General features: G+C 43.1%; 2 protein-coding genes across 3 annotated transcripts in view; both read right to left on the reverse strand.

The window, feature by feature from the left end:
• Positions 1 to 6,758, reverse strand: part of LOC139414503 (TSEN2 tRNA splicing endonuclease subunit) — a 40,107-nt gene extending 33,349 nt beyond the window's left edge. Inside the window, exons 1-5 of one of the 2 annotated variants that reach the window (XM_071162415.1) lie at positions 6,473 to 6,758; positions 6,195 to 6,261; positions 6,050 to 6,089; positions 2,384 to 2,951; positions 1,473 to 1,562 (exon numbers count right to left, since the gene is read on the reverse strand). In XM_071162415.1, the coding sequence (XP_071018516.1) occupies positions 1,473 to 1,562; positions 2,384 to 2,951; positions 6,050 to 6,089; positions 6,195 to 6,261; positions 6,473 to 6,661 (954 nt within the window). In that variant the 5' untranslated portion in view covers positions 6,662 to 6,758. Of the gene's footprint in view, positions 1 to 1,472; positions 1,566 to 2,383; positions 2,952 to 6,049; positions 6,090 to 6,194; positions 6,262 to 6,472 lie in introns of both variants that reach the window. The other variant, XM_071162414.1, reaches the window with a different exon arrangement.
• Positions 6,759 to 11,886: 5,128 nt separating this feature from the next.
• The window catches only part of LOC139413959 (peroxisome proliferator-activated receptor gamma), a 105,007-nt gene continuing 100,143 nt past the window's right edge, over positions 11,887 to 16,750 (reverse strand). Inside the window, exon 9 of the mRNA XM_071161853.1 lies at positions 11,887 to 14,159. Coding sequence (XP_071017954.1) covers positions 14,028 to 14,159 — 132 coding nt within the window. The 3' untranslated portion in view covers positions 11,887 to 14,027. The remainder of the gene's footprint in view (positions 14,160 to 16,750) is intronic.

The following is a 16,750-nucleotide window of genomic DNA, read 5'->3' on the forward strand; positions in this document are numbered from 1 at the left end:
CACGAGCAGACCTGATCAGACCTCACACCAGCAGACCTGATCAGACCTCACACCAGCAGACCTGATCAGACCTCACACCAGCAGACCTGATCAGACCTCACACCAGCAGACCTGATCAGACCTCACACCAGCAGACCTGATCAGACCTCACACCAGCAGACCTGATCAGACCTCACACCAGCGGACCTGATCAGACCTCACACCAGCAGACCTGATCAGACCTCACACCAGCAGACCTGATCAGACCTCACACCAGCAGACCTGATCAGACCTCACACCAGCAGACCTGATCAGACCTCACACCAGCAGACCTGATCAGACCTCACACCAGCAGACCTGATCAGACCTCACACCAGCAGACCTGATCAGACCTCACACCAGCAGACCTGATCAGACCTCACACCAGCAGACCTGATCAGACCTCACACCAGCGGACCTGATCAGACCTCACACCAGCAGACCTGATCAGACCTCACACCAGCAGACCTGATCAGACCTCACACCAGCAGACCTGATCAGACCGCACACCAGCAGACCTGATCAGACCTCACACCAGCAGACCTGATCAGACCTCACACCAGCAGACCTGATCAGACCGCACACCAGCAGACCTGATCAGACCGCACACCAGCAGACCTGATCAGACCTCACACCAGCAGACCTGATCAGACCTCACACCAGCAGACCTGATCAGACCTCACACCAGCAGACCTGATCAGACCTCACACCAGCAGACCTGATCAGACCGCACACCAGCAGACCTGATCAGACCTCACACCAGCAGACCTGATCAGACCTCACACCAGCAGACCTGATCAGACCTCACACCAGCAGACCTGATCAGACCTCACACCAGCAGACCTGATCAGACCGCACACCAGCAGACCTGATCAGACCTCACACCAGCAGACCTGATCAGACCTCACACCAGCAGACCTGATCAGACCTCACACCAGCAGACCTGATCAGACCTCACACCAGCAGACCTGATCAGACCTCACACCAGCAGACCTGATCAGACCGCACACCAGCAGACCTGATCAGACCTCACACCAGCAGACCTGATCAGACCTCACACCAGCAGACCTGATCAGACCTCACACCAGCAGACCTGATCAGACCTCACACCAGCAGACCTGATCAGACCTCACACCAGCAGACCTGATCAGACCTCACACCAGCAGACCTGATCAGACCGCACACCAGCAGCTCATCAAAAAAAAGAAAAACATGTATTGTGCTGGAGTTGAGCTTTTCATTATTCCAGAGTCGTGAGGACTGAGTGTCCAAGCAGTCACACAAACACGCTTCATTAACACAATTCCTCATCATCATCATCATCATCATCATCATCAGATCCAGCTGTGACAATACAATCCTCATTAACATGTTATTGATTGCCTCTATCAAAGCCAAACTATGGTTCAGAACAGAGTAGAATACAGAGAAGAGCAGAGTGGATGGTGTCTTACCTCCTCCAGAGTCAGTTGAAGGTACTCTAGCAGTCTGAAGGGGTTGACTCTACACACTCTCCTCGCTGTCATCCCTGGCCCTGCTCTGCCCTGCTGGAACACACAGAACATCAGTTAGAAAAATGATCCCAGGGTGGTCTATGTAAGATCCCAGGGCCTCCGACACGTAGCAGTGTTGAGGCTTCACTACTGCCTGGCGTTTGATCCCAGGCTGTGTCACAGCCCGCCAGGACCGGGAGTCCCATTGGACGGCCCACAATTGGCCCAGCATCGCACCAGGTTAGGGGAGGGTTTGGCCAGGGGGGGGGGGGGCTTTCCTTGTGCCATCGCACTCCAGCGACTCCTTGTTGCGGGCCGGGTGCTTACTAGCTGACCTCAGTCATCAGTTGAACAGTGTTTCCTCCGACACGTTGGTGCGGCTGGCTTCTGGGTTAAGTGAGCGGGTGTTAAGAAGCAGTGCGGCCTGGCGGGTAACGTTTCGGAGGACGCATGACTTGACCTTCGCCTCTCCGGAGCCCGTTGGGGAGTTGCAGCGATGAGACAGAATTGTAACTACCAATTAGATATCACGAAATTGGGGAGAAAAAGGGGGTAAAAAAAAACATGAAACGACGAATAATAATTAAATATATCTAAGATCCCAAAACACATATATATTACATGTTAATAAGAACACTGTTAGCAAGGTCTGATACAGTAGGCCTACGCTACACAGTACACAAGGTTCTAGTTTATACAGACCATCACACTGAATAACGAGTCAGACCAGGGTTATTCCTGACCACAAGACCTGACCAGGACAAACTCCTGATTACGACTAGGGCTCAGAGGTTTTCCTGGTTGGGCCACCTGGTCAGGAACAACTTGTGAGAAAATGTGTTAAATGATTTGACCTGATAATTACACTGTACCTTGACAACACTATTCTTCTCTTCCATCACCAGTACATACTCATACCCACGGTCTGCCCCCTGTCGGCCTGCCTCTGTCTGTCTGTCTCTCTGCAGGGTGAGGGTCTCCAGCACGCTGTCCTCCAGGCGACAGCCACAGTCAACCAGCAAGTCATCATGCCTGGGGCACCGGACCGTAGACAGGGCCGCTGAGTCTATCTGCTGTGGCGCCTGGGGGTACAGCTCAGACAGTGGGTCGAACCCTCCGTCTACTTGACTCCTAGGCCTCTTAGCCTGGGGACACTGACTGTCCTGCTCCCCCTGATCCTCTGGGCTCCAGGAGGCTGATGCCTGGCCCTGCTGTCCCACTGTCCCTGCCTGCTCTGAGGCCACGTCTTGGGGGATACCTGCCCTTGCCACTGTTTCCTCACCCCTGTGAGGGCTGGCTGGGCAGTCATCATCTCCATTTTCCTCTCTGAGCCCTGGCTCCATTGGCTGACAAAGTCTCTGCAGTATCTGATTGACAACCTCCTCTTCCAATCCTTGAGCTAGGAGTACGTCCCGTGCCCAGCTCAAATGCTTCTGGTACCTGGGAGAGGGGAGACAGGTAGACTCATGCGGTGTAACTCGTAGACAGAAATACACTACATGATCAAAAGTAAACATCTCATTACAAAATCATGGGCATTAATATGGAGATGATTCCCCTTTACTGCTGTAACAGCCTCCACTCTTATGGGAAGGCTTTCCACTAGATGTTGGAACATTGTTGCAGGGACTGCAGCTTCCATTCAGCCCCAAGAGCATTAGTGAGGTCGGGCACTGATGTTGAGGCGATTAGGCCTGGCTCGCAGTCGGCGTTCCTATTCATCCCAAAGCTGTTCGATGGGGTTTAGGTCAGGGCTCTGTGCAGGCCAGTCCTCTGTGCAGGCCAGTCAAGTTCTTCTTCAGGAACTGGAACTAAGGGGCCTATCCCTAACCATGAAAAACAGCCTCAGACCATTATTCCTCCTCCACCAAACTTTACAGTTGGCACTATGCATTCGGGCAGGTAGTGTTCTCCTGGCATCCGCCAAACCCAGATTCATCCATTGGACTGCCAGATGGTGAAGCGTGATTCATCACTCCAGAGAACGTGTTTCCACTGCTCCAGAGTTCAATGGTGGCGAGCTTTACGCCACTCCAGACGACGCTGGTCTTAGGTTTGTGTGATGCTGCTCGGCCATGGGAACCAATTTCATGAAGCTCCCAACACACAGTTCTTGCTTCCAGAAGCAGTTTAGAACTCAGTAGTGAGTGTTGCAACCGAGGACAGGCGATTTTTACGCACTTTAGCACTCCGAGGTCATGTTCTGTGCGCTTGTGTGGCCTACTACTTCTCGGCTGAGCCGTTGTTACTCCTAGACGTTTCCACTTCACAATAACAGCACTTACAGTTGAATGGGGCAGTTCTAGCAGGGCAGAAATTTGACAAACTGACTTGTTGGAAAGGTGGCATCCTATGACTATGCCATGTTGAAAGTCACTGAGCTCTTCAGTACGGACCACTGTCATCAACGGATGTGGCTGAAATAGCAGAGTCCACAAATTCAAAGGGGTGTCCACATACTTTTGTATATACAGTTGAAGTAGGAAGTTTACATACACATAGGTTGGAGTCAATAAAACTCATTTTTCAACCACTCTACAAATTTCTTGTTAACAATCTATAGTTTTGGCCATTCGGATAGGACATCTACTTTGTGCATGACAAGTAATCGGTCCAACAATTGTTTACAGACATTATTTCACTTACAATTCACTGTATCACAATTCCAGTGGGTCAGAAGTTTACATACACTAAGTTTACTGTGCCTTTAAACAGCTTGGATAATTCTAGAAAATTATGTCATGGCTTTAGAAGCTTCCGATAGACTCATTGACATCATTTGAGTCAATTGGAGGTGTACCTGTGGATGTATTTCAAGGCCTACCTTTAAACTCAGTGCCTCTTTGCTTGATATCATGGGAAAATCAAAAGAAATCAGCCAAGAACTCAGAAAAATAATTGTAGACCTCCACAAGTCTGGTTCATCCTTGGGAGTAATTTCCAAATGCCTGAAGGTACCACGTTCATCTGTACAAACAATAGTACGCAAGTATAAACACCATGGGACCATGCAGCCATCATACCGCTCAGGAAGGAGTCGCGTTCTGTCTCCTAGAGATGAACGTACTTTGTTGCAAAAAGTGTAAATCAATTCCAGAACAACAGCAAAGGATCTTGTGAAGATGCTGGAGGAAACAGGTACAAAAGTATCTATATCCACAGTAAAACAAGTCCTATATCGACATAACCTGAAAGGCCACTCAGCAAGGAAGAAGCCACTGATGCAAAATCGCCATGAAAAAGCCAGACTATGGTTTGCAACTGCACATGGGCTCAAAGATCATACTTTTTGGAGAAATGCCCTCTGGTCTGATGAAACAAAAATAGAACTGTTTGGCCATAATGACCATCGTTATGTTTGGAGGAAAAAGGGGGAGGCTTGCAAGCCAAAGAACACCATCCTAACCGTGAAGAACGGGGTGGCGGCATCATGTTGTGGGGGTGCTTTGCTGCAGGAGGGACTGGTGGGTGCACTTCACAAAATAGATAAAAAATCCAAAAGTGGATATTTTGAAGCAACATCTCAAGACATCAGTCAGGAAGTTAAAGCTTGGTCGCAAATGGGTCTTCCAAATGGACAATGACCTCAAGCATACTTCCAAACTTGTGGCAAAATGGCTTAAGGACAACAACGTCAAGGTATTGGAGTGGCCATCACAAAGCCCTAACCTCAATCCCATAGATCATTTTTAGGCAGAACTGAAAGTGTGTGCGAGCAAAGAGGCCTACAAACCTGACTCAGCTACACCAGCGGTCAGGAGGAATGGGCCAAAATTCACCCAACTTATTGTGGAAGCTTGCGGAAGGCTACCTGAAATGTTTGACCCAAGTTAAACCATTTAAAGGCAATGCTACCAAATACTAATTGAGTGTATGTAAACTTCTGACCCACTAGGAATGTGATGAAAGCTATAAAAGCTGAAATAAATCACTCTACTATTATTCTGACATTTCACATTCTTAAAATTTTTATGAGGATTAAATGTCAGGAATTGTGAAAAACTGAGTTTAAATGTATTTGGCTAAGGTGTATGTAAACTTCCGACTTCAACTGTATAGTGTATCATAAGATGAATGCACTAAGTTGCTGTGTGTGAGTGTCTGCTAAATGACTAAAATGTAGAGCGAGGAGAGGAGTGAGATCTGCAAGGCCATGATGCTGGAACTAAAACACAGATCAGAGGTCAGACTGAGGGTTTACACTGATAGTTTAGTTTGTTAAATAACATGCTACTGTTTCCTACCATGCTTCCTCTGGTCAACTCTTTCAACTCAAAACATTTCACATGTATCAGAATGTGGACTCTCGTTCTATTCTGATCTATTCCATTGTACTGTATATTCATTACACTGTACTCTTGTCATAACATACACCTGTCAGCAACAGGTGTGGCTGAAATAGAAGAATCCACTCATTTGAAGGGGTATACACATACTGCTGTATATATAGTTTACCTTCAGAACATTCAGATGAGAGCTACTACTGTTTGTGTCGACTGCTGTAAACATCCAGTCCTGCCCTATCAACAGCTACTTACTTGAACAGGGAAATGACGGGTAGAACTCTCTCACCAAACTCTACAGAGACAGAGAGAGGACACGTTAAGATGGGCCAGTTCTACAACAATGTTGACCAATCCAATAATAGACATGCCTGGAGAGAATGAACAGTTGAATACTCACTTTCCCATTGGTGTGAGATACTGTGGTCTGGTCTGCTTCTTGATAAGATGCCTTTACCAAAGTAACCCTTGATAAAAACATGACAAAGTCTAAATGAGCAGCTCCATAATCTTGGAACAGAACAGAACTATTTTACTATGGCTAGTTACAGAAGTAGTGAGAGACTAGTAACGTTAGCTAGTTTCATTATACTAAAGTTAGTAGGCTCCTCTCAACAGTGACTGTTTATTGAATATTTAGCTAAACAACTGTGTTTATCAACAGAGCCTGCTACACACCTTGCCGTAGAGAGCTTGTATGTGTTCAGGGTCCCTGACAACGACATGCTGGTTGACCATATCTGCTCTGTAGATTAGGGTCTGCTGCAGCCTCGCACCCACCGCAGCAAGAGGGACAGGAAACGGGGCGTCGTACGCCTCAAACACTCTGGGCCGCCGTTTGGGTGCCTGGAACACCGCATCCGTCATGGCGTTTTAAGTATGGACGTATCTGACAACACATATGTTATTTGCTTCTCCTCTTGTATGGATGCGTTACATTACCAGAACAAGCGGCAAAGTGAACACACGCTGTTCAATGAGTGTTTCACGAATCCCTTCCGTCGGAACGCGCTGGTACATTACACTTAGTTCCTCGCCACACTGAGTGTAATAAAGATTTCCAACCAGTAAGGGGGGATGTTTGTCATGTTAATGCCTGTTAGGGTCAGGAAGCGGTGTACTATCTATTCTACTACCTTGATCACTCAATTAGTAGGCTTACAATTGCTTAAGGTCAACATCTTCAGACTATGATGTGTGTACTAATGTTTCAGAGTTTATCAGCATCAGATCTGCCTTATTCTCACTTTGAAACATATTTTTTGTCTAATAGGCTAAAACAAACATTATGTTAACATCAGACTCCAGAGTAAACTGTTCTTGATTTGTAGTCCATGACATTTCAGATTTACATATGATCATTTTTCACAAAGTAGTTTGTATGTAGTGAACTACTTTTAAAAAAAAAGTAACTTTAGTTAACTAAACTATACTTAAGGGTAGCTTTAGTGTAGATTCACTTCTTCTAGTGTGAAGTATTTGGTATCTTGGTAATCTATCTTTTTAGAGTAGTTTCCCCAACATGGATTAATGTTGATGTTTAGAGTAGCTTCCCCAACACGGATTAATGTTGATGTTTAGAGTAGCTTCCCCAACACGGATTAATGTTGATGTTTAGAGTAGCTTCCCCAACACGGATTAATGTTGATGTTTAGAGTAGCTTCCCCAACACGGATTAATGTTGATGTTTAGAGTAGCTTCCCCAACACTGATTAATGTTGATGTTTAGAGTAGCTTCCCCAACACGGATTAATGTTGATGTTTAGAGTAGCTTCCCCAACACTGATTAATGTTGATGTTTAGAGTAGCTTCCCCAACACGGATTAATGTTGATGTTTAGAGTAGCTTCCCCAACACTGATTAATGTTGATGTTTAGAGTAGCTTCCCCAACACTGATTAATGTTGATGTTTAGAGTAGCTTCCCCAACACTGATTAATGTTGATGTTTAAAGTAGCGTAGGTTAGTATGATGATTAGTAAATACTCCAGTGGTCCAGTCATCATCCTGAAGGAAACTTCCACACATGGAAACATTTCAGCCATGGACGGAGCAAAGGTTGGCACTGAACCTGAATCCCTTCTTTCAAAACCAGCATCAGCACCAGTGACCTGATCCTAACCCTAACTTGACCCTAACCAGCACCAGTGACCTAACCCTAACCTGACCCTAACCTACCCATCAGCATTTGATACATCATAATATTACTGAAGACTGCATCATGGTCACGTGCCAGTGGAGTCAACAGAAAGGAAGGCATGCCCTCATTGCTCAGGCTACAGAGCAAAGATTACTGGGACAAAAGTCAAGATTCTCCTCTCCCCTGTCTCCTCATATTGTGTGTCATGTTTAATGTTTAGTCACAATACAGTTTATTTACCGGCAATAGTTGTATTAGGGTTGGTTGTAACTACTAATCCGACTGGGTTGGAATATGTGAATATATATTGTATATTAGTTTGTATGTATTTATGTGAATACGTCTATTGTTGAAACCAAGCCCAAACACCCGGGCCATTTTCCCAGACACAAATTAAGACTAGTCCTGGATTAAAACACATTCTCCATTGATATTCTCATTGAACACATGTTTTAGTCCAGGACTAGGCTTAATCTGTGTCTGGGAAATCAGCCCAAGTTTTATACGTCCTACATACAAAGTGTTATTCTGAGCCAATGGGCTGTGGGGAGGATCCACACTGGAGTCAGAATGAAGGACAAGATTCTCTGGTGTTTTGGAACAGTTATGTGGAATTACACTGGAGTTAGAATGAAGAACAAGGTGTTTTGGAACGTTGATGTTCTGACATCAAGGCCACAGCTCAGACACAGTTAAGCACTGTACAATTCGTGTGACTGATATTCAACATTCATTTCAAGTGGGAAAAAGCTCTTGATTTGTTCATTTCTCCAGTCAGTGGAAATTAATGACAACAACAGTCTAAATTCCTAAAACAATTGAACATTTATTCAATACAACATATTCAGTGTTCACCCTGAATGCAGTCTCTGCAAACGTGGTAACATTGCCTTTAAATTTCAATCACGCTACGGCGCGGATCTTCCTTGCTACGGATTGAATATACCCCTATTTAGATCCACTGCTGAGAGTTTTAGAATGTAGTGAGAGTTCTACTGCTGAGAGTTTTAGAATGTAGTGAGAGTTCCACTGCTGAGAGTTTTAGAATGTAGTGAGAGTTCCACTGCTGAGAGTTCAAGTGAGAGTTCCACTGCTGAGAGTTTTAGAATGTAGTGAGTTCCACTGCTAAGAGTTTTAGAATGTAGTGAGAGTTCCACTGCTGAGAGTTTTAGAATGTAGTGAGTTCCACTGCTGAGAGTTTTAAATGTAGTGAGAGTTCCACTGCTGAGAGTTTTAGAATGTAGTGAGTTCCACTGCTGAGAGTTTTAGAGTGTAGTGAGTTCCACTGCTGAGAGTTTTAGAATGTAGTGAGTTCCACTGCTGAGAGTTTTAGAGTGTAGTGAGTTCCACTGCTGAGAGTTTTAGAATGTAGTGAGAGTTCCACTGCTGAGAGTTCAAGTGAGAGTTCTACTGCTGAGAGTTTTAGAATGTAGTGAGAGTTCCACTGCTGAGAGTTTTAGAATGTAGTGAGAGTTCCACTGCTGAGAGTTTTAGAATGTAGTGAGAGTTCCACTGCTGAGAGTTCAAGTGAGAGTTCTACTGCTGAGAGTTTTAGAATGTAGTGAGAGTTCCACTGCTGAGAGTTCAAGTGAGAGTTCTACTGCTGAGAGTTTTAGAGTGTAGTGAGTTCCACTGCTGAGAGTTTTAGAATGTAGTGAGAGTTCCACTGCTGAGAGTTTTAGAATGTAGTGAGAGTTCCACTGCTGAGAGTTTTAGAATGTAGTGAGAGTTCCACTGCTGAGAGTTTTAGAATGTAGTGAGAGTTCCACTGCTGAGAGTTCAAGTGAGAGTTCCACTGCTGAGAGTTTTAGGTGGGCGGACAGCTCTCTGGGACGGATTTCACAATGTGTGGCCAAAAAGAAACTCTTTCTCAACTCACACAGTCTCATACACTGAGAACCCTTTCCATTTTCTTTAGATCTTCACAGAATGCTTGTCTCAGAAAATATGTTTCATAGTGTAATAAAACAGAGACATGCTTGAGCATGTTACTGAATATTTACTTTGATTGTCTAATTTGACATCGAACATTTTATTGAATCTTTACTTTGACTGCCTAATATGACTTTGGGGATTTTTGTTCACTAAGTTCTCTGGACAACAGTTTGTACTGTGTTCTACATGTGGAGACTGAACACTTGAAGATTTTAAAGCTCTTAATTTGTCTCTAGAATGGCTAGGATCTGTGTGTAAAGTAAAATGGAAAAATACCAGAAATTTACAGAGAGATATTACATACTTAAGCACCCAATGAAAGAAAGCGGTTTACTGTGAATGTTATGAAACGTGTCATGTCTGACTGACTAATAATCCATCTCTTCTTGCAGGGTGTCAGACACTAAACACTAATCAGGTTGAAGTCTTTGTTACCAGTGAATGACTGAAGGGGAAGTCGTCAGCAGGCATGGTTGAACCTGTCACACCCCCACATGACTCATTTTAATGTAGTGTGAAATCTGATTATTGCAAACCTCCCACTTTCTCTGTGTGCTCTGTGGTCCTCTGTACCTCAGTTAGAAGAGCATGATGCTCTGTAGCTCAGATAGTAGAGCATGGTCCTCTGTAGCTCAGCTGGTAGAGCATGGTGTTTGCGGATACAAACATTAACATTGACTTCCTTATCCAGAGTGCTATATTTGGACATGTTCCTTTAAAAGGGGGTTTCAGGAGAGGGAAAATATACTTTTGAAAATTATTTTCCAGAAAGACTGCAGAATCTTGGCAGGGCCAAGTCAGCTGAGACTGGACACTAACAAAGTGAGGATATGCTGACAAGACATAAATAACACATTTAATCATCGGCATCAAAGGAACAGCATCAGGCTGCCTTCCAGAATACCCACCACTTGGCAGGTGGGTCTCCTCTTGCAGGAGGCTAGATAATATATCATAATATATATCCAGTAGGCTGATTATATATTATCATAATATAATATATCATAACATCATCCAGTAGGCTGGATAACATATCATAATATATATCCAGTAGGCTGGAAAACATATCATAATATATATCCAGTAGGCTGGAAAACATATCATAATATATATCCAGTAGGCTGGATAACATATAATATATATCCAGTAGGCTGGAAAACATATCATAATATATATCCAGTAGGCTGGAAAACATATCATAATATATATCCAGTAGACTGGAAAACATATCATAATATATATCCAGTAGGCGGGAAAACATATCATAATATATATCCAGTAGGCTGGATAATATAATATATCATAACATCATCTAGTAGGCTAGATAATATATATATATATATACATACAGTAGGCTAGATAATATATATCATAACATATATCCAGTATGCTGGATAATATATGTCATAACATATATGCAGTAGCTAGATAATAAAATATATATCCAGTAGGATAGATATATCATAATATATAATAATATATATGGAGTCGGCTAGATAATATATATCCAGTAGGATAGATAATATAATATTTAATTATATACAGTGCCTTCGGAAACGTACCGAATGTGTGAAATCTGTGTGCTAGATTGAGAAATGCCTGACTGCTCTGTCTGCAGCTGGAAATCATATTGAAGCCATGAGATGTTTATCTTGTGTCTAGTTCAGCAGAGTTCAGTAACGTTGTAACACAACAGGGTGTGTCATGGGGAGACACGTTATAGAGCTGATGTCATGGCTGTAAAATAGCTTTGCGTGTTTAGACTGCACGAACACTTCCAGCTCTACAACATCTCAGGAAGCAGTTAGGGTTTAGATGTAGCATGATAACTCATAGTGGGAAGCCATTATGGCTCACCTGATGTTAGCATGATAACACAGAGTGGGAAGCCTTTATGGCTCACCTGATGTTAGCATGATAACAAAATTCTCTTGATGTCATCTTTGTCTGCTAAAAATCTGGTTACATCTTTTTTTATATTTTTCTCCAGACATAATGGTGATTAATAAATTCTGAAAAAGAGACAAATAGAAAATATTTATTTACATATTTTGACAAGAGTCTACAAACCGTTTTTTTTAATGCAAAAACCAGCCCATTTGCACATGGAAAATAAAAATGTCTGTTTCAACAACAACAAAAAATAATACAAATAACATCAACATAAAAATCTGAAAAATACTGTATTTGAAATACAACAAGTACAGCATTTTAAACTAAGGTGTTATACTCCGAGATTTTGTATTTATTTATCCATCTACGCATGTACAAAAATATGTATTTATTTATATGGCTTTTATTTCACACATTCATTGTATCCAACATACAAATTACAGCTGGCAAATTATTCAAAATATAATATGAAGCACAATATAGTATATTTCTTACATAATGAGCTCACACACTATAGTAACCCTACACAATAGAAACCCTATAGAAGCACTATAGAAACCCCAGAGAAGCACTATAGAAACCCTCTAGAACCCCTCTAGAAGCACTATAGAAACCCTCTAGAAGCACTATAGAAACCCTCTAGAAGCACTATAGAAACCCTCTAGAAGCACTAGAAACGTTATAGAAACCCTATAGAAACCCTATAGAAGCACTAGAATCCCTATAGAAGCACCATAGAAACCCTATAGAAGCACTATAGTAGCACTAGAAACCCCATAGAAGCACTATAGTAGCACTAGAAACCTTATATAAACGCTATAGAAGCACTATAGTAGCACTAGAAACCCTATAGAAGCAACATAGAAACCCTATAGAAGCACTATAGTAGCACTAGAAACCCCATATAAGCACTATAGTAGCACTAGAAACCCTATATAAACGCTATAGAAGCACTATAGTAGCACTAGAAACCCTATAGAAGCAACATAGAAACCCTATAGAAGCACTGTAGTAGCACTAGAAACCCTATAGAAACCCTATAGAAGCACCATAGAAACCCTATAGAAGCACCATAGAAACCCTATAGAAACCATATAGAAGCACCATGGAAACCCTATAGAAGCACCATAGAAACCCTATAGAAACCCCATATAAGCACTAGAAACCCTATAGAAGCACTATAGTAGCACTATAAACCCTATAGAAGCACTATAGTAGCACTAGAAACCCTATAGAAGCACCATAGAAACCCTATAGAAGCACCATAGAAACCCTATAGAAGCACCATAGCAACCCTATAAAAACCCTATAGAAGCACCATAGCAACCCTATAGAAGCACTATAGTAGCACTAGAAACCCTATAGAAGCACCATAGAAACCCTATAGAAGCACTAGAAAACCTATAGAAACCCTACAGAAGCACAAGAAACCCTATATAAACCCCATAGAAACACTATAGAAACACCATAGAAACCCTGTAGAAGCGCCATAGAAGCCTTATAGAAACCCTATAGAAACCCCATAGAAGCACTATAGAAACCACTCTCTATGTTGCAGGTGAGTCAACTGAGATCAGATCTGACAGGTGGACCTGTTATCTAGTGTAGCCTATCTGGTCCTATGGGGATAAATCTTTAAGACAGTTGCATCTTGATATTATAGATTGTTTGTGCTTGTTTATAAACTCTAATGAACCTAAATACATAACGTATATTAATTTGTGAAGAACAGAATCTATCACCTACATACAGCATATATTAATTGGTGGTGGTGATTAGCAGTATATGGCTCATAATAATCACAGTGTATTTTTTCCTTTTCCTTTCCAACAGCGCCAATAGGACCATTTAGAATCTATAACGTCAGACAGGTTAACATCTCATTCTGCCAGGTAACTACTAGTCCCTAATATATAGTATTCCAATATTTATTATTTTACCTTTATTTAACTAAGCAAGTCAGTTTAAGAACACATTTTTATTTACAATGAAGGTTAACTGCCTTGTTCAGGGGCAGAACAACAGATTTTTACTTTGGCAGCTTAGGGATTCGATCCACCAACCTTTCGGTTACTGGCCCAATGCTCTAACCACTAGGCTACCTGCCGCCCCAATATGCCGCATCAGTGGCATCAATAGGACTAACACATCCATATGCGGTTTTCAACCGGTGTCTTTCCGTTACCTTGGATGAAAAACTATTTCATATAGTGCGCAAAAGTAGTGCACTATATAGGGAATAGGGTGCCATTTCATATTGACCCTACTAGTAGAGGTCTCTCATGATCTCCTGCAGCAGTGGGTGGAGACACATGTCCACTTCAGTCTTCTTCAGTAGCTGGATTAGGTGCACATGGTCTGTTACTATCTGCCTCAGGTCTGTCATCTTCTGCAGAACCTAAACGATACATAATGTTTAATTTGTTAGGAACCTTTTATACACAGCCATGAATTAAAACGATCAAAAACGTTTTTTAAAAAGGTAGAAGACAGATCCCAAATGTACAAACACAGGAAGTTGATTTGAGAGCAAGGGAACACCCACAGGAATAGATTTAGAACTTTTTATAGTATTAGAACTAGAATTAGAACCCATTAAAGTATTCTACAGTATATTTATTTTTGTTTTTTTATTTCACCTTTATTTAACCAGGTAGGGTAGTTGAGAACAAGTTCTCATTTACAACTGCAACCTGGCCAAGATAAAGCATAGCAGTGTGAACAGACAGCAACACAGAGTTACACATGGAGTAAACAATAAACAAATCAATAACACAGTAGAAAAAAATGAAGAAAAAAATAGTCTATATACATTGTGTGCAAAAGGCATGAGGAGGTAGGTGAATAATTACAATTTAGCAGATTAACACTGGAGTGATAAATGATCAGATGGTCATGTGCAGGTAGAGATACTGGTGTGCAAAAGAGCAGAAAAGTAAATAAATAAAAACAGTATGGGGATGAGGTAGGTAAATTGGGTGGGCTATTTACCGATAGACTATGTACAGCTGCAGCGATCGGATAGCTGCTCAGATAGCAGATGTTTGAGGTTGGTGAGGGAGATAAAAGTCTCCAACTTCAACGATTTTTGAAATTCGTTCCAGTCACAGGCAGCAGAGAACTGGAAGGAAAGGTGGCCAAATGGGGTGTTGGCTTTAGGGATGATCAGTGAGATACACCTGCTGGAGCGCGTGCTACGGGTGGGTGTTGCCATCGTGACCAGTGAACTGAGATAAGGCGGAGCTTTACCTAGCATGGACTTGTAGATGACCTGGAGTCAGTGGGTCTGGCGACGAATATGTAGCGAGGGCCAGCCGACTAGAGCATGCAGGTCGCAGTGGTGGGTGGTATAAGGTGCTTTAGTAACAAAGGGGATGGCACTGTGATAAACTGCATCCAGTTTGCTGAGTAGAGTATTGGAAGCCATTTTGTAGATGACATCGCCGAAGTCGAGGATCGGTAGGATAGTCAGTTTTACTAGGGTAAGTTTGACGCTGATTCTAGATTTGATTTTGGATTGGAGATGTTTGATATGAGTCTGGAAGGAGAGTTTACAGTCTAGCCAGACACCTAGGTACTTATAGATGTCCACATATTGTAGGTCGGAACCATCCAGGGTGGTGATGCTAGTCGGGCGTGCGGGTGCAGGCAGCGAACGGTTGAAAAGCATGCATTTGGTTTTACTAATGTTTAAGAGCAGTTGGAGGCCACGGAAGGAGTGTTGTATGGCATTGAAGCTCGTTTGGAGGTTAGATAGCACAGTTTCCAAGGAAGGGCCAGAAGTATACAGAATGGTGTCGTCTGTGTATAGGTGGATCAGGGAATCGCCCCCAGCAAGAGCAACATCATTGATATATACAGAGAAAAGAGTCAGCCCGAGAATTGAACCCTGTGGCACCCCCATAGAGACTGCCAGAGGACCGGACAACATGCCCTCCGATTTGACACACTGAACTCTGTCTGCAAAGTAGTTGGAGAACCAGGCAAGGCAGTCATTAGAAAAACCGAGGCTACTGAGTCTGCCGATAAGAATATGGTGATTGACAGAGTCGAAAGCCTTGGCCAGGTCGATGAAGACGGCTGCACAGTACTGTCTTTTATCGATGGTGGTTATGATATCGTTTAGTACCTTTAGCGTGGCTGAGGTGCACCCGTGCCCGGCTCGGAAACCAGATTGCACAGCGGAGAAGGTACGGTGGGATTCGAGATGGTCAGTGATCTGTTTGTTGACTTGGCTTTCGAAGACCTTAGATAGGCAGGGCAGGATGGATATAGGTCTGTAACAGTTTGGGTCCAGGGTGTCTCCCCCTTTGAAGAGGGGTTTGACCGCGGCAGCTTTCCAGTCCTTGGGAATCTCAGACGATATGAAAGAGAGGTTGAACAGGCTGGTAATAGGGGTTGCAACAATGGCGGCGGATAGTTTCAGAAATAGAGGGTCCAGATTGTCAAGCCCAGCTGATTTGTACGTGTCCAGGTTTTGCAGCTCTTTCAGAAAATCTGCTATCTGGATAAGCATGCTTATGTAAGATGGTGAGGAAGTTACTTTTAAAGAATGATCAGGCACCCTCAACTGACGGGATGAGGTCAATATCCTTCCAGGATACCCGGGCCAGGTCGATTAGAAAGGCCTGCTCACAGAAGTGTTTTAGGGAGCGTTTGACAGTGATTAGGGTGGTCGTTTGACTGCGGACCCGTAGCGGATACAGGCAATGAGGCAGTGATCGCTGAGATCCTGATTGAAGACAGCGGAGGTGTATTTGGAGGGCCAGTTGGTCAGGATAACGTCTATGAGGGTGCCCTTGTTTACAGATTTATCCTTGATGATTTGTGTGAGATTGAGGGCATCTAGCTTAGATTGTAGGACTGCCGGGGTGTTAAGCATATCCCATATCCAAGCATATCCCAGTTTAGGTCACCTAACAGAACAAACTCTGAAGCTAGATGGGGGGCAATCCATTCACAAATGGTGTCCAGGGCACAGCTGGGAGC

The sequence above is a fragment of the Oncorhynchus clarkii genome, chromosome 7, assembly GCF_045791955.1.
Source record: "Oncorhynchus clarkii lewisi isolate Uvic-CL-2024 chromosome 7, UVic_Ocla_1.0, whole genome shotgun sequence".
NCBI classification, from domain to species: domain Eukaryota; kingdom Metazoa; phylum Chordata; class Actinopteri; order Salmoniformes; family Salmonidae; genus Oncorhynchus; species Oncorhynchus clarkii.